The sequence below is a fragment of the Salvelinus fontinalis genome, chromosome 8, assembly GCF_029448725.1.
Source record: "Salvelinus fontinalis isolate EN_2023a chromosome 8, ASM2944872v1, whole genome shotgun sequence".
Classification (NCBI taxonomy): Eukaryota; Metazoa; Chordata; class Actinopteri; order Salmoniformes; family Salmonidae; genus Salvelinus; species Salvelinus fontinalis.
Window position 1 is genome coordinate 31,578,257 of NC_074672.1, and position 19,961 is coordinate 31,598,217.

Below are 19,961 nucleotides of genomic sequence, written 5' to 3' on the forward strand. Positions count from 1 at the left end.
ATCAGGACCTAACATAGCCACATCAGAACCTAACATAGCCACATCAGAACCTAACATAGCCACATCAGGACCTAACATAGCCACATCAGAACCTAACATAGCCACATCAGGACCTAACATAGCCACATCAGGACCTAACATAGCCACATCAGGACCTAACATAGTCACATCAGGACCTAACATAGCCACATCAGGACCTAACATAGCCACATCAGGACCTAACATAGCCACATCAGAACCTAAAATAGTCACATCAGGACATAACATTGCCACATCAGGACCTAACATAGCCACATCAGGATCTAACATAGCCACATCAGGACATAACATAGCCACATCAGGACCTAACATAGCCACATCAGGACCTAACATAGCCACATCAGGACCTAACATAGTCACATCAGGACCTAACATAGCCACATCAGGACCTAACATAGTCACATCAGAACCTAACATAGCCACATCAGGACCTAACAGCCACATCCAGACCTAACATAGTCACATCAGGACCTAACATAGCCACATCAGGACCTAACATAGCCACATCAGGACCTAAAATAGTCACATCAGGACCTAACATAGCCACATCAGGACCTAACATAGCCACATCAGGACATAACATAGCCACATCAGGACCTAACATAGCCACATCAGAACCTAACATAGCCACATCAGGACCTAACATAGCCACATCAGGACCTAACATAGTCACATCAGGAACTAACATAGCCACATCAGGACCTAACATAGTCACATCAGAATCTAACATTGCCACATCAGGACCTAACATAGCCACATCAGGATCTAACATAGCCACATCAGTACATAACATAGCCACATCAGGACCTAACATAGCCACATCAGGACCTAACATAGCCACATCAGGACCTAACATAGCCACATCAGGACCTAACATAGTCACATCAGGAACTAACATAGCCACATCAGGACCTAACATAGCCACATCAGGACCTAACATAGCCACATCAGGACCTAACATAGTCACATCAGAACCTAACATAGTCACATCAGGACCTAACATAGCCACATCAGAACCTAACATAGCCACATCAGGACCTAACTTAGCCACATCAGGACCTAACATAGCCACATCAGGACCTAACATAGTCACATCAGGACCTAACATAGCCACATCAGGACCTAACAGTCACATCAGGACCTAACATAGTCACATCAGAACCTAACATAGCCACATCAGGACCTAACATAGTCACATCAGGACCTAACATAGCCACATCAGGACCTAACATAGTCACATCAGGACCTAACATAGTCACATCAGAACCTAACATAGTCACATCAGGACCTAACATAGTCACATCAGGACCTAACATAGCCACATCAGGACCTAACATAGCCACATCAGAACCTAACATAGCCACATCAGGACCTAACATAGTCACATCAGGACCTAACATAGCCACATCAGGACCTAACATAGCCACATCAGGACCTAACATAGCCACATCAGAACCTAACATAGCCACATCAGAACCTAACATAGTCACATCAGAATCTAACATAGCCACATCAGGACCTAACTTAGCCACATCAGAACCTAACATAGTCACATCAGAATCTAACATAGCCACATCAGAACCTAACATAGCCACATCAGGACCTAACTTAGCCACATCAGAACCTAACATAGTCACATCAGAATCTAACATAGCCACATCAGAACCTAACATAGCCACATCAGGACCTAACATAGTCACATCAGGACCTAACATAGCCACATCAGGACCTAACATAGTCACATCAGAATCTAACATAGCCACATCAGAACCTAACATAGTCACATCAGGATCTAACATAGTCACATCAGGACCTAACATAGCCACATCAGGACCTAACATAGTCACATCAGGACCTAACATAGTCACATCAGGACCTAACATAGCCACATCAGGACCTAACATAGTCACATCAGAATCTAACATAGCCACATCAGAACCTAACATAGCCACATCAGAACCTAACATAGTCACATCAGAATCTAACATAGCCACATCAGGACCTAACATAGTCACATCAGGACCTAACATAGTCACATCAGGACCTAACATAGCCACATCAGGACCTAACATAGTCACATCAGAATCTAACATAGCCACATCAGAACCTAACATAGCCACATCAGAACCTAACATAGTCACATCAGAATCTAACATAGCCACATCAGGACCTAACATAGTCACATCAGAATCTAACATAGCCACATCATGACCTAACATAGCCACATCAGGACCTAACATAGCCACATCAGGACCTAACATAGTCACATCAGGACCTAACATAGTCACATCAGGACCTAACATAGTCACATCAGGACCTAACTTAGTCACATCAGGACCTAACATAGCCACATCAGAACCTAACATAGCCACATCAGGACCTAACATAGTCACATCAGGACCTAACATAGCCACATCATGACCTAACATAGCCACATCAGAATCTAACATAGCCACATCATGACGTAACATAGCCACATCAGAATCTAACATAGCCACATCATGACCTAACATAGTCACATCAGAATCTAACATAGCCACATCATGACCTAACATAGCCACATCAGGACCTAACATAGCCACATCAGGACCTAACATAGTCACATCAGGACCTAACATAGCCACATCAGAACCTAACATAGTCACATCAGGACCTAACATAGCCACATCAGGACCTAACATAGTCACGTCAGGACCTAACATAGTCACGTCAGGACCGAACTTAGCCACATCAGGACCTAACATAGCCACATCAGAACCTAACATAGCCACATCAGAACCTAACATAGCCACATCAGGACCTAACATAGCCACATCAGAACATAACATAGCCACATCAGGACCTAACATAGTCACATCAGGACCTAACATAGTCACATCAGAACCTAACATAGCCACATCAGGACCTAACATAGTCACATCAGGACCTAACATAGTCACATCAGAACCTAACATAGCCACATCAGGACCTAACATAGTCACATCAGGACCTAACATAGTCACATCAGAACCTAACATAGCCACATCAGGACCTAACATAGCCACATCAGGACCTAAAATAGTCACATCAGGACATAACATAGCCACATCAGGACCTAACATAGCCACATCAGGACCTAACATAGCCACATCAGGACCTAACATAGCCACATCAGGACATAACATAGCCACATCAGGACCTAACATAGCCACATCAGAACCTAACATAGCCACATCAGGACCTAACATAGCCACATCAGGACCTAACATAGTCACATCAGGAACTAACATAGCCACATCAGGACCTAACATAGTCACATCAGAATCTAACATTGCCACATCAGGACCTAACATAGCCACATCAGGATCTAACATAGCCACATCAGGACATAACATAGCCACATCAGGACCTAACATAGCCACATCAGGACCTAACATAGCCACATCAGGACCTAACATAGCCACATCAGGACCTAACATAGTCACATCAGGAACTAACATAGCCACATCAGGACCTAACATAGCCACATCAGGACCTAACATAGCCACATCAGGACCTAACATAGTCACATCAGAACCTAACATAGTCACATCAGGACCTAACATAGCCACATCAGGACCTAACATAGCCACATCAGGACCTAACATAGCCACATCAGGACCTAACTTAGCCACATCAGGACCTAACATAGCCACATCAGGACCTAACATAGTCACATCAGGACCTAACATAGCCACATCAGGACCTAACATAGCCACATCAGGACCTAACATAGTCACATCAGAATCTAACATAGTCACATCAGGACCTAACATAGTCACATCAGAACCTAACATAGCCACATCAGAACCTAACATAGCCACATCAGAACCTAACATAGCCACATCAGGACCTAACATAGTCACATCAGGACCTAACATAGCCACATCAGGACCTAACTTAGCCACATCAGGACCTAACATAGTCACATCAGGACCTAACATAGCCACATCAGGACCTAACATAGCCACATCAGGACCTAACATAGTCACATCAGAATCTAACATAGCCACATCAGGACCTAACATAGCCACATCAGGACCTAACATAGCCACATCAGGACCTAACTTAGCCACATCAGGACCTAACATAGCCACATCAGGACCTAACATAGTCACATCAGGACCTAACATAGCCACATCAGGACCTAACATAGCCACATCAGGACCTAACATAGTCACATCAGAATCTAACATAGTCACATCAGGACCTAACATAGTCACATCAGAACCTAACATAGCCACATCAGAACCTAACATAGCCACATCAGAACCTAACATAGCCACATCAGGACCTAACATAGTCACATCAGGACCTAACATAGCCACATCAGGACCTAACATAGCCACATCAGGACCTAACATAGTCACATCAGAATCTAACATAGCCACATCAGGACCTAACATAGTCACATCAGAATCTAACATAGTCACATCAGAATCTAACATAGCCACATCAGGACCTAACATAGTCACATCAGAATCTAACATAGCCACATCAGAACCTAACATAGCCACATCAGAACCTAACATAGTCACATCAGAATCTAACATAGCCACATCAGGACCTAACATAGTCACATCAGAACCTAACATAGCCACATCAGGACCTAACATAGCCACATCAGGACCTAACATAGTCACATCAGGACCTAACATAGTCACATCAGGACCTAACATAGCCACATCAGGACCTAACATAGTCACATCAGAATCTAACATAGCCACATCAGAACCTAACATAGCCACATCAGAACCTAACATAGCCACATCAGGACCTAACATAGTCACATCAGAATCTAACATAGCCACATCATGACCTAACATAGCCACATCATGACCTAACATAGCCACATCAGGACCTAACATAGCCACATCAGGACCTAACATAGTCACATCAGGACCTAACATAGTCACATCAGGACCTAACATAGCCACATCAGGACCTAACATAGCCACATCAGGACCTAACATAGTCACATCAGGACCTAACATAGTCACATCAGGACCTAACATAGTCACATCAGGACCTAACATAGTCACATCAGGACCTAACATAGCCACATCAGAACCTAACATAGCCACATCAGGACCTAACATAGTCACATCAGGACCTAACATAGCCACATCATGACCTAACATAGCCACATCAGAATCTAACATAGCCACATCATGACCTAACATAGCCACATCAGAATCTAACATAGCCACATCAGGACCTAACATAGTCACATCAGGACCTAACATAGTCACGTCAGGACCGAACTTAGCCACATCAGGACCTAACATAGCCACATCAGAACCTAACATAGCCACATCAGAACCTAACATAGCCACATCAGGACCTAACATAGCCACATCAGAACATAACATAGCCACATCAGGACCTAACATAGTCACATCAGGACCTAACATAGTCACATCAGAACCTAACATAGCCACATCAGGACCTAACATAGTCACATCAGGACCTAACATAGTCACATCAGAACCTAACATAGCCACATCAGGACCTAACATAGTCACATCAGGACCTAACATAGTCACATCAGAACCTAACATAGCCACATCAGGACCTAACATAGCCACATCAGGACCTAAAATAGTCACATCAGGACATAACATAGCCACATCAGGACCTAACATAGCCACATCAGGACCTAACATAGCCACATCAGGACCTAACATAGCCACATCAGGACCTAACATAGCCACATCAGGACATAACATAGCCACATCAGGACCTAACATAGCCACATCAGAACCTAACATAGCCACATCAGGACCTAACATAGCCACATCAGGACCTAACATAGTCACATCAGGAACTAACATAGCCACATCAGGACCTAACATAGTCACATCAGAATCTAACATTGCCACATCAGGACCTAACATAGCCACATCAGGATCTAACATAGCCACATCAGGACATAACATAGCCACATCAGGACCTAACATAGCCACATCAGGACCTAACATAGCCACATCAGGACCTAACATAGCCACATCAGGACCTAACATAGTCACATCAGGAACTAACATAGCCACATCAGGACCTAACTTAGCCACATCAGGACCTAACATAGCCACATCAGGACCTAACATAGTCACATCAGAACCTAACATAGTCACATCAGGACCTAACATAGCCACATCAGGACCTAACATAGCCACATCAGGACCTAACATAGCCACATCAGGACCTAACTTAGCCACATCAGGACCTAACATAGCCACATCAGGACCTAACATAGTCACATCAGGACCTAACATAGCCACATCAGGACCTAACATAGCCACATCAGGACCTAACATAGTCACATCAGAATCTAACATAGTCACATCAGGACCTAACATAGTCACATCAGAACCTAACATAGCCACATCAGAACCTAACATAGCCACATCAGAACCTAACATAGCCACATCAGGACCTAACATAGCCACATCAGGACCTAACATAGTCACATCAGGACCTAACATAGCCACATCAGGACCTAACATAGCCACATCAGGACCTAACATAGTCACATCAGAATCTAACATAGCCACATCAGGACCTAACATAGCCACATCAGGACCTAACATAGCCACATCAGGACCTAACTTAGCCACATCAGGACCTAACATAGTCACATCAGGACCTAACATAGCCACATCAGGACCTAACATAGCCACATCAGGACCTAACATAGTCACATCAGAATCTAACATAGTCACATCAGAATCTAACATAGCCACATCAGGACCTAACATAGCCACATCAGGACCTAACATAGCCACATCAGGACCTAACTTAGCCACATCAGGACCTAACATAGCCACATCAGGACCTAACATAGCCACATCATGACCTAACATAGCCACATCATGACCTAACATAGCCACATCAGGACCTAACATAGCCACATCAGGACCTAACATAGTCACATCAGGACCTAACATAGTCACATCAGGACCTAACATAGCCACATCAGGACCTAACATAGCCACATCAGGACCTAACATAGTCACATCAGGACCTAACATAGTCACATCAGGACCTAACATAGTCACATCAGGACCTAACATAGTCACATCAGGACCTAACATAGCCACATCAGAACCTAACATAGCCACATCAGGACCTAACATAGCCACATCAGGACCTAACATAGTCACATCAGGAACTAACATAGCCACATCAGGACCTAACATAGTCACATCAGAATCTAACATTGCCACATCAGGACCTAACATAGCCACATCAGGATCTAACATAGCCACATCAGGACATAACATAGCCACATCAGGACCTAACATAGCCACATCAGGACCTAACATAGCCACATCAGAATCTAACATAGCCACATCAGGACCTAACATAGTCACATCAGGACCTAACATAGTCACGTCAGGACCGAACTTAGCCACATCAGGACCTAACATAGCCACATCAGAACCTAACATAGCCACATCAGAACCTAACATAGCCACATCAGGACCTAACATAGCCACATCAGAACATAACATAGCCACATCAGGACCTAACATAGTCACATCAGGACCTAACATAGTCACATCAGAACCTAACATAGCCACATCAGGACCTAACATAGTCACATCAGGACCTAACATAGTCACATCAGAACCTAACATAGCCACATCAGGACCTAACATAGTCACATCAGGACCTAACATAGTCACATCAGAACCTAACATAGCCACATCAGGACCTAACATAGCCACATCAGGACCTAAAATAGTCACATCAGGACATAACATAGCCACATCAGGACCTAACATAGCCACATCAGGACCTAACATAGCCACATCAGGACCTAACATAGCCACATCAGGACCTAACATAGCCACATCAGGACATAACATAGCCACATCAGGACCTAACATAGCCACATCAGAACCTAACATAGCCACATCAGGACCTAACATAGCCACATCAGGACCTAACATAGTCACATCAGGAACTAACATAGCCACATCAGGACCTAACATAGTCACATCAGAATCTAACATTGCCACATCAGGACCTAACATAGCCACATCAGGATCTAACATAGCCACATCAGGACATAACATAGCCACATCAGGACCTAACATAGCCACATCAGGACCTAACATAGCCACATCAGGACCTAACATAGCCACATCAGGACCTAACATAGTCACATCAGGAACTAACATAGCCACATCAGGACCTAACATAGCCACATCAGGACCTAACATAGCCACATCAGGACCTAACATAGTCACATCAGAACCTAACATAGTCACATCAGGACCTAACATAGCCACATCAGGACCTAACATAGCCACATCAGGACCTAACATAGCCACATCAGGACCTAACTTAGCCACATCAGGACCTAACATAGCCACATCAGGACCTAACATAGTCACATCAGGACCTAACATAGCCACATCAGGACCTAACATAGCCACATCAGGACCTAACATAGTCACATCAGAATCTAACATAGTCACATCAGGACCTAACATAGTCACATCAGAACCTAACATAGCCACATCAGAACCTAACATAGCCACATCAGAACCTAACATAGCCACATCAGGACCTAACATAGCCACATCAGGACCTAACATAGTCACATCAGGACCTAACATAGCCACATCAGGACCTAACATAGCCACATCAGGACCTAACATAGTCACATCAGAATCTAACATAGCCACATCAGGACCTAACATAGCCACATCAGGACCTAACATAGCCACATCAGGACCTAACTTAGCCACATCAGGACCTAACATAGTCACATCAGGACCTAACATAGCCACATCAGGACCTAACATAGCCACATCAGGACCTAACATAGTCACATCAGAATCTAACATAGTCACATCAGAATCTAACATAGCCACATCAGGACCTAACATAGCCACATCAGGACCTAACATAGCCACATCAGGACCTAACTTAGCCACATCAGGACCTAACATAGCCACATCAGGACCTAACATAGTCACATCAGGACCTAACATAGCCACATCAGGACCTAACATAGCCACATCAGGACCTAACATAGTCACATCAGAATCTAACATAGTCACATCAGGACCTAACATAGTCACATCAGAACCTAACATAGCCACATCAGAACCTAACATAGCCACATCAGAACCTAACATAGCCACATCAGGACCTAACATAGTCACATCAGGACCTAACATAGCCACATCAGGACCTAACATAGCCACATCAGGACCTAACATAGTCACATCAGAATCTAACATAGCCACATCAGGACCTAACATAGTCACATCAGAATCTAACATAGTCACATCAGAATCTAACATAGCCACATCAGGACCTAACATAGTCACATCAGAATCTAACATAGTCACATCAGAATCTAACATAGTCACATCAGAATCTAACATTGCCACATCCGGACCTAACATAAGTATGCTATTCTTTTCTTCAGAAATAGACTACATTTTCTTCATACCTTACTTTTTTAGACTAAAATAAATAATGGATTTATTATGAAGGTGTAGGCTATACTACATGGATTTATTATTCTTTTTAAAATGGCTATTAAACTGTGTAGAAACCAGGAGATGCCAAATGTGTTCATGTTAGTTACCGTGAGTTACCGTGAGACCGACAGTTATTTGCTTGACAATCACCGGCTGATGAAATGTCATGGCACCACAGCCCTAGTTACAGGACCAAAGGATTGTGCTCATTTGTCAAGTCATCCATTAAATTAAACTTCTTATTTTAATGTTTGACCTTTATTCTTCAGCCTCGCTTGTAAAGATGTGACAGAACATTTCACAGTGCTAGACAAACTGTAAAAATTCCGTCAACTGTATACAAGGACTTGGGAGGCCATCTCAATAAGACTTGCACTGACATGCATGTGTGGTTGTTAATGAATAGCTGGTTGTAGATAAAATCATTACAGTTTGGATGCCTTGTGTATAAACCTGCCCTGGGTAAACCTAACAGGCAGTTTACTGTGGTGGTTCAGTGTAGTTGGCCATGACAAGCTGCCTAGCTAAGTCCTGACTGGCAGACAGCAGCAGCCTCGGTAGTCCCGTAGCTGCAGGGCATCTGACTGTGTGGGGTTGTGTACTACAGATGTAGGGTCTTAATTTGAGCCAGTTTGCTACAGCAGGAAAATAATCCTGCAGCAACAAGAAATGTGAATTATTATGTGGATTATAATTAATGGACATTTTTGTAGGGGTTGATACATTTTTTGTAAGGGAAAATCAAGTCTGACATTTCAAAGTGGAAATTGCCAACTTCAGAAGCCTTTTTAGACCTCAAATAAACTACAAGTTTAACATTTCCTGGAAAGTTATCTTGCAACAGGGTGATCAAATGTAGATCCTACATGTATCTGACTATGTAGAGGAGTCATGTACTATAAAAGGCTTAGGGAATGTGTTAATCACTACAGTGTTACTGTAATAATGTTACAATGGAAGGATAACACTTTTGGCATTAAGGAATATGTCAATGTTTGTTGAGACGCCGCAGATTTTCCGTTATGAAACACTGAAAAAGATTCCTATGTTTCCCAGTGCCATTAGAGCTGTTGTGTGTTATGCATTGTATGGATTGCATAAGAATATAGACTGTATAAAGCGTTAATTTGATCAGCCGCCGATAAGCCTGTTCTATAGTTTGTCTTTTAGTTTCTCTCTCTCCCTCTCTCCCTCTCTCACTCACTCGCTCACTCGCTCTGTCTGTCTCTCTCCCTTTCTGGAAGCTGTTAAAAGGTGGAGAGCCTACGCCCACTGCCTGTCATTACTACTGATGCAGGTCCGAACACATTTCTCCCTCCACTGCCAACATCAGAGATCTGCACGCTGCCTGGGAAAATAAGTCTGAAAAACACAGCTCTGTCTATGTCCTTAGTCTGCATGTGAGGAAAGAAGGGATTGATATAGGTTTAAAATACTTATTTTGAGGTTTGACTTTTTCAGATTTGAAGATGTTAACAGCTTCCTAAATACTTGCTTTTATTGTTGAGAGGTTGAACGCCTGTATGCGTGTCTGTCAGTCAAAGCTCAAAGTAGAGATCATGACCACATTCAATCAGGGTCACTGTCCAAGGGCACTGCCCCCCCCCAAACAAAATATTGAGGGATTATGACATTATGCTTCTTTAGAGAGAGATCTGTAGAGAGAGATTGAGACAAAAAGACACAGAGTGACAGAGACACAGAGTGACAGGGATGTAGAATTTCACCTCTGTTTGTCTTGCTAACCTGTTCTTCGATTTCTATCTTCACAGGTCTGCTTGTCTAATAGTCTATGTACTGGTCCAATGGTATTTTTCTGCTTGTCTAGTAGTCTGTACTGGTCCAATGTTTTTTTTCTGCTTGTCTAATAGTCTGTACTGGTCCAATGGTCTTTTTCTGCTTGTCTAGTAGTCTGTACTGGTCCAATGGTATTTTTCTGCTTGTCTAGTAGTCTGTGTTACGCACGCCTCTATAAAGAGGGAACGCAACTCCCTGCTGCAACTCAACTCTCCGTGAAGCGAAAGAGGTATGGACCGTAGGTGCGAGAAAGGACGACAAAGGCAGAATTTACCATTACTAGAATTTATTTCCTACACGGTAATATGGGGAAAAGGGGCTGGACGGAACCAAAGGAAAGAAAGTAAATATCAAAGCTCCCCCTCTCCCATCTAACCTGCCTACCCACTTAACTTACCTAACTTAGCAACACCTGGTGCCCTAACCAAAATACAGGGGGTGGTCCACCCAGGTCTTACCTAGTGTGCCTAGACATTGAATATACTACGGGTATATGTATTCCCTCGGGCCTCTTGTCTAAGCACTCCCAAAGTGCCTTCTCCTTCCCCCCTGGGAACAAATGATACAGAACAACAAACAATTTCAATAATCAAAACAGTGCGTCCTATAGCATATAACAGACATAACCAATCAGCTCCCTCAGCAACAACTTACATAGTACATACCAAATATCTTTGAGAAACAACCAACACTTTATCACTATCAAATTCTCCAGAAAAATTCTCCAGAAAAAATCTCTCTCTAATCTCTCTAATCATTTCTCATTCTCTCTCTAAACAGAACACTGGCTTTTATATCTTCTGGTGGCAATGGTGATTAGTCAGCTGCTTCTTGACGAGGGGGCGGGGTCAGCTCCAATCATCAATTAGCATGGGGTCGACCAATCAGCTGGTTGGGGAGGCTTCCAGGAAGCCATCTCCTGAAACACACACACTCAAATACAACACAGAAACTGGGGAACGTAACAGTCTGTACAGGTCCAATGGTCTTTTTCTGCTTGTCTAGTAGTCTGTACTGGTCCAATTGTCTTTTTCTGCTTGTCTAGTAGTCTGTACTGGTCCAATGGTCTTTTTCTGCTTGTCTAGTAGTCTGTACTGGTCCAATGGTCTTTTTCTGCTTGTCTAGTAGTCTGTACTGGTCCAATGGTCTTTTTCTGCTTGTCTAGTAGTCTGTACTGGTCCATTGGTCTTTTTCAGCTTGTCTAATAGTCTGTGTACTGGTCCAATGGTCTTTTTCTGCTTGTCTAATAGTCTGTACTGGTCCAATGGTCTTTTTCTGCTTGTCTAATAGTCTGTACTGGTCCAATGTTTTTTTTCTGCTTGTCTAATAGTCTGTACTGGTCCAATTGTCTTTTTCTGCTTGTCTAATAGTCTGTACTAGTCCAATGTTTTTTTCTGCTTGTCTAATAGTCTGTACTTGTCCAATGGTCTTTTTCTGCTTGTCTAGTAGTCTGTACTGGTCCATTGGTCTTTTTCAGCTTGTCTAATAGTCTGTGTACTGGTCCAATGGTCTTTTTCTGCTTGTCTAATAGTCTGTACTGGTCCAATGGTCTTTTTCAGCTTGTCTAATAGTCTGTACTGGTCCAATGGTCTTTTTCAGCTTGTCTAATAGTCTGTACTGGTCCAATGGTCTTTTTCTGCTTGTCTAATAGTCTGTGTACTGGTCCAATGGTCTTTTTCTGCTTGTCTAATAGTCTATGTACTGGTCCAATGGTCTTTTTCTGCTTGTCTAGTAGTCTGTGTACTGGTCCAATGGTCTTTTTCTGCTTGTCTAATAGTCTGTACTTGTCCAATTGTCTTTTTCTGCTTGTCTAGTAGTCTGTACTGGTCCAATGGTCTTTTTCTGCTTGTCTAATAGTCTGTACTGGTCCAATGGTCTTTTTCTGCTTGTCTGGTAGTCTGTACAGGTCCAATGGTCTTTTTCTGCTTGTCTAGTAGGCTGTACTGGTCCAATGGTCTTTTTCTGCTTGTCTAGTAGTCTGTACTGGTCCAATGGTCTTTTTCTGCTTGTCTAATAGTCTGTGTACTGGTCCAATGGTCTTTTTCTGCTTGTCTAATAGTCTGTGTACTGGTCCAATGGTCTTTTTCCTTTTCTTTTTGTTACCTCACTCTCTGTGTATCCTTCCAGTGTGTGAGTGGATCACAGCTTCTGCTAGGAGATCTAACCTTTTTTGTCACAGGTGGTAGTGCACCCCCCCCCTAACCACAGGGTTGTTGATTCAAGCCCCACTCTTGTTGTTCCCCCTCAATCACTACCAGACCTGGGTTCAAATGCATGTGTATTTGTTATTTAAAGAAAGAAGACGAGTAGGTGGCCAGTACGTTGCAATACACTTTTATGAACTATTAACAAAATGTACACTTAACAAAAATATAAGCGCAACATGTAAAGTGTTGGTCCCATGTTTCATGAGCTGAAATAAAATATCCCAGAAATGTTCTATATGCACAAAAGGCTTATTTCTCTCAAATGTTGTGCACAATGTCTTTACATCCCTGTTAGTGAGCATTTGACCCTTTGTCAAAATAATCCATCCACCTGACAGGTGTCGTATATCAAGAAGCTAATTAATGAGCATGATCATTACACAGGTGCACCTTGTGCTGAGGACAATAAGAGGCCACTCTTAAATGTGCAATTTTGTCACACAACACAATGCCACAGAAGTCTCAAGTTTTGAGGCGTGCAATTAGCATGCTGACTGCAAGAATGTCCACCTGAGCTGTTGCCAGATAATTGATGTTAATTTCTCTACCATAAGCTGCCACCAACATTGTTTTAGAGAATTTGGCTGAGGAGTATTTCTGTCTGTAATAAAGCCCTTTTGTGGGGAAAAACTCATTCTGATTGGCCCACCCCTGTGGGTCGGCCTGTTTCCCAAGTGTGTGGGCCTATGCCCTCCCAGGCCCACCCATGGGCCTGCACCCCTGCGCCCCTGCCTTTCATGGGATATCCATAGATTAGGGCCTAATTTATTTATTGAAATTGACAAATTTCTTTACATTCAAAATCTCAGAAATTGTTTCATTTTGTGTTTATATATCTTTTCAGTATATTTACAAAATAATACATATGGGAGGAATCAGCATAGTACATCAGAAAACACAACTGCAACGTGTTTAGACTAGTAGAGTCTTCCTTATTTAAATATTTTTTCCTGTGTATTTAAGTATTTTCAAATACACATGCCAAAACAAGTAGCCTACTTTTATTTGTGTATTTTAATGGTTATTTGTGAGAGAAAATAAATAGTTGACCAAGTTATTTGCATGGGAGTGTATTTGAGTAAGTGTATTTCCACGTGTATTTCCAAATGCATTCTGATTTTCAACTACTTGTTTTTTCTAATAAAAGTTGTCTGTATACTTGTTTTGAAATGTATTGAAAACGAATTGAAATACCTGAAATAGTATTTGATCCCAGGTCTGATCACTACAATAGCACTGACTCCACTGTTTTCTCCTATGTTGTGTTTCAGAACTCCATGAAGGTGATGTTCAAGTGCTTGTGGAAGAACTGTGAAAAGGTCCTCAGCACCTCTTCAGGGATCCAACGACACATCCGAACCGTCCACCTGGGGTAAGGCACCAATCAACCACAGAGCCAGATACAGGTCAACTGCTGTAGATATGGAATCACAATTGTTGAATGGGTAATTGTTGTAACCAATCACTGCACTCAGATCACATGAGGACCAATAAGAGAGCAGATATTTATAATATAGAGCCATTATTGCATGGAACTTCCTTCCATCTCATATTGCTCAAATAAACAGCAAACCTGGTTTCAAAAAACAGATAAAGCAATGTCTCACAGCACTACGCCTCTCTGCTATTTGACCTAGATAGTTTGTGTGTATGTATTGATATGTAGGCTACATAGCTAAATTGATGTAGTTCTGTCCTTCAGCTGTTGTCTATTAATATTCTGTATTATGTCATGTTTCATGTTTTGTGTGGACCACGGGAAAAGTAGCTGCTGCTTTCGCAACAGCTAATGGGGATCCTAATAACATACAAAATACCAGATATAATACAGTTCACTCTATTAGCTGAAGTTTGGTCAGAATATCTACTATCAGTGAGGAGCTAGTATTGTGGAGTATGTGCTACATTGGAAGCTCTGTCTCTCCATGGGCTCTGTTTGTTATGACTTCTTAATATGATTAGGTTTGTTAGTCTAGGATCCACTTACAAAGGGAAGCAGGGCGGAGGAGGGAAGCATATCAACACAGGAGGAGGTTTCGCTGGTGTGTTTTTATAGCCTCCTGTTGCTATCCTGCACTCTCTGTCAGTCATTAAAGGCTTTGACCAATCAAGTCCATAATCTCAGTGGCTCTGAGGCTCTGTATCACTGCCCTCTGCTGGTTAGAGAAGACTCAGCTCCTCATTATAAAGCTTGTAGTGGCTTGGTATGAAGAATTAAAATGCCGTATAAGCATTTTCATAACACCTTATTAATGCAGCTGTAGAGTATTATGAGGTGGTATATTGACTGAATATATGATGGGCAATGAATGTGATTATAAGGCATTATAAGCTTTCATTATAAGCTACTTCACGTATGTCACCCTCCTGCGGTGCAGGCGGAACTGCGACTCGGACTACAGCGACGGAGAGGAGGACTTCTACTACTCAGAGATCGAGGTCAACATGGACAGCCTATCAGAGGGCTTATCCAGCCTCACGCCCACCTCCCCCACCACCTCCGGCCCTCCCCCCATTTTCCCACCTGTCTCCATCACCGCCTGTCTCCCTCGCTCTGAGCCCTCCCACATCGCCATGAGGGGGACACATGGCCACACCCCCACCCTGCTCAGCCAATCAGCTCCCTCCGCGCTCTGCCATATTCGCACTGACCACGCATACCAGGTAAAAACAGTCATGCACGTTCATACACCTTATTCTCCAGTGGCTATGGTACTCTCTGTTGCTATAAACGGTGCTATCTAGACCTTAAAAGGATTCTTCAGCTGTCCACGTAGGAGAACCATTTTGGTTCCATGTAGAAATCGTTTGGTTCCAGGTAGAACTCTTTTTGGTTCCATGTAAACTCAGCAAAAAAATAAACGTACTCTCACTGTCAACTGCGTTTATTTTCAGCAAACTTAACATGTGTAAATATTTATATGAACATAACAATATTCAACAACTGAGAAATAAACTGAACAAGTTCCACGGACATGTGACTAACAGAAATGGAATAATGTGTCCCTGAACAAAGGGGGTTTCAAAATCAAAAGTAACATTAACTTCTCTGCGCTACGGATCCCTTTTACGGGATCATTTTCCTAAACAACCACTGAATTGCAGTACGCAAAATATTACAAAAAATATTTATAATCATGCAATCACAAGTGAAATATACCAAAACACAGCTTAGCTTGTTGTTATTCAGATTTTTTTTCAGATTTTGAAAATATGCTTTACAGAGAAATAAATCCAAGCTTTTGTGAGTGTATCAATCAATGCTAGAACAGCTAGACCCAAATTAGCATGGTCACGAAAGTCAGAAAAGCAATAAAGTTAATCGCTTACCTTTGATAATCTTCGGATGTTTGCACTCACGAGACTCCCAGTTACACAATAAATGTTATTTTTGTTCGATAAATATTACTTTTATAACAAAAAATGCCATTTGGGTTGCACGTTATGTTCAGAAAACTACAGCCTCGTTCCGGTCCTGAAAGGCAGAAGAAAATTCCCAAACGTATCAGATTCAAAAATATTACTAAAAATATTTATAATCATGCAATCACAAGTGAAATATACCAAAACACAGTTTAGCTTGTTGTTAATCCACCTATCGTGTCAGATTTTGAAAATATGCTTTGCAGCGAAAGAAATCTAAGCTTTTGTGAGTGTATCAATCAGTGCTAGAACAGTTAGCCTTATATTAGCTTGGTTAGCTTGGTCACGAAAGTCAGAAAAGCAATGAAATGAATCACTTACCTTTGATAATCTTCGGATGTTTGCACTCACGAGACTCCCAGTTACACAACAAATGTTCCTTTTGTTAGATAATTATTACTTTTATAACAAAAAAACGCCATTTGGGTTGCGCGTTATGTTCAGAAAACCAAAGCCTCGTTCCGTTCGCCGAAAATACCAAAAAGTCTCCGTAATGTTCGTAGAAACCTGTCAAATGTTTTTTATAATCAATTCTCAGGTTGTTTTTAACAAACATAATCGATAATATTTCAACCGGACCGTAACCTATTCAATAAGAGAGAAAAAGAAAATGGAGAGCTACCCTCTCGCGCGCAGGAACTAATCAGAGCACACCTGACTACTTTTGAAAACTCTCGCTCATTTTTCAAAATAAAAGCCTGAACTATGTCTAAAGCCTGGTCACAGCCTGAGGAAGCCATTGGAAAAGGAATCTGGTTGATACCCCATTAAATGGAAGAAAGACGGGCCAGGAAACACAGATGTAAAATTATATATATTTTTTTTTAAATCACGTCCGGGTTAGATTTTCTCAGGTTTTCGCCTGCAGAATCAGTTTTGTTATACGCACAGACAATAAATTGACAGTTTTGGAAACTTTGGAGTGTTTTCTATCCTAATCTGTAAATTATAATCATATTCTACGATCTGGACCTGAGAAATAGTCTGTTTACCTTGGGAACATTATTTAAATAAATAAATAAAAATATCTGACCCCTAGCGTCAAGAGCGTAAGTATCTGGTGTGGCCACCAGCTGCATTAAGTACTGCAGTGCATCTCCTCCTCATTGACTGCACCAGATTTGCCAGTTCTTGCTGTGAGATGTTACCCCACTCTTCCACCAAGGCACCTGCAATTTCCCGGACATTTCTGGGGAGAATGGCCCTAGCCCTCACCCTCCGATCCAACAGGCCCCGATGTGCTCAATGGGATTGAGATCCGGGCTCTTCACTGGCCATGGCAGAACACATGCATTCCTGTCTTGCAGGAAATCACGCACAGAACGAGCAGTATGGCTGGTGGCATTGTCATGCTGGAGGGTCATGTCAGGATGAGCCTGCAGGAAGGGTACCACATGAGTGAGGAGGATGTCTTCCCTGTAACGCACAGCATTGAGATTGCCTGCAATGACAACAAGTTCAGTCTGATGATGCTGTGACACACCGCCCCAGACCATGACGGACCCTCCACCTCCAAATCGATCCCGCTCCAGAGTACAGGCCTCGGTGTAACGCTCATTCCTTCGGCGATAAACGCGAATCCGACCATCACCCCTGGTGAGACAAAACCGCGACTTGACAGTGACGAGCACTTTTTGCCAGTCCTGTCTGGTCCAGCGATGGTGGGTTTGTGATGCCTGGTGAGGACCTGCCTTACAACAGGCCTACAAGCCCTCAGTCCAGCCTCTCTCAGCCTATTGCGGACAGTCTGTGTACTGATGGAGGGATTGAGGGTTCCTGGTGTAACTCGAGCAGTTGTTGTTGCCATCCTGTACCTGTCCCACAGGTGTGATGTTCGGATGTACCGATCCTGTGCAGGTGTTGTTACAAGTGGTCTGCCACTGCGAGGACAATCAGCTGTCCGTCCTGTCTCCCTGTAGCGCTGTCTTAGGCATCTCACAGTACAGACATTGCAATTTATTGCCCTGGCCACATCTGCAGTCCTCATGCCTCCTTACAGCATGCCTAAGGCACATTCACGCAGATGGGACCCTGGGCATCTTTCTTTTGGTGTTTTTCAGTAGAAAGTCAGTAGAAAGGCCTCTTTAGTGTCCTAAGTTTTCATATCTGTGACCTTAATTGCCTTCCGTCTGTAAGCTGTTAGTGTCTTAACGACCGGTCCACAGGTGCATGTTCATTAATTGTTTATGGGTCATTGAACAAGCATGAGAAACAGTGTTTAAACCATTTAAAATGAAAATCTTTGAATTTATTTGGATTTTTACAAATTATCTTTGAAAGACAGGGTCCTGAAAAAGGGACATTTCTTTTTTTTGCTGAGTTTAGAACCCTTTCTACCTGGCACCAAGGAGGGTTCTACTTGGAACCAAGCAGGGTTCTCCTATGGGGACAGCTGAATAACCCTTTTGTAACCCAGAGACTGTCCAGGGATGGGTAAAATCACAACATACAATTACAAAATACCATAAAGATCAATGTATGAAAAGAAACTACAAAATACATGTATTTTAAAATACAGAAATACGTTTGCAAGTAGCCGGCCTGAACAACAGCAACATTCTCAATAACGGTTACAGAAATGTTTTACTTGCTATGACTGTGATATGTTGTTGTTTATTTACTTTAGTTGAATGCACTGACTATAAAGGCATCTGCATGCTTCCCAACTTGCAAATATTACGACACAATTTTGTGAAGTTTCTGTTCGTTTTGGACTTCAGCCAGGGTTTTTTCATCAGTAGCCAAAATCTAAACCCATTTGTCGGTGATTGGTCAACAGTAGGGATTCTTCAATAAAGTGTTTGTTGTCAATCAACAAGAGATGTATCGTTTTCATGCACATTTTTTCACTTGATGAATATTGAACCAAACATCTTAGTTAGAAGTAAAATTTAGGGACTAAGAGCAGCAAAAACGTCAAAATTGATGACTGATTTCTTGAGTTACCTTAGATTATTTCTGACTATTTTGAGGA

General features: G+C 42.4%; 1 protein-coding gene across 2 annotated transcripts in view; it reads left to right on the plus strand.

The window, feature by feature from the left end:
• Positions 1-19,961, plus strand: part of LOC129861476 (zinc finger protein 704-like) — a 165,102-nt gene that overhangs the window by 135,203 nt on the left and 9,938 nt on the right. For both annotated transcript variants that reach the window (XM_055932857.1, XM_055932858.1), the window contains exons 5-6: positions 14,836-14,936; positions 15,943-16,228. In XM_055932857.1, coding sequence (XP_055788832.1) covers positions 14,836-14,936; positions 15,943-16,228 — 387 coding nt within the window. The remainder of the gene's footprint in view (positions 1-14,835; positions 14,937-15,942; positions 16,229-19,961) is intronic.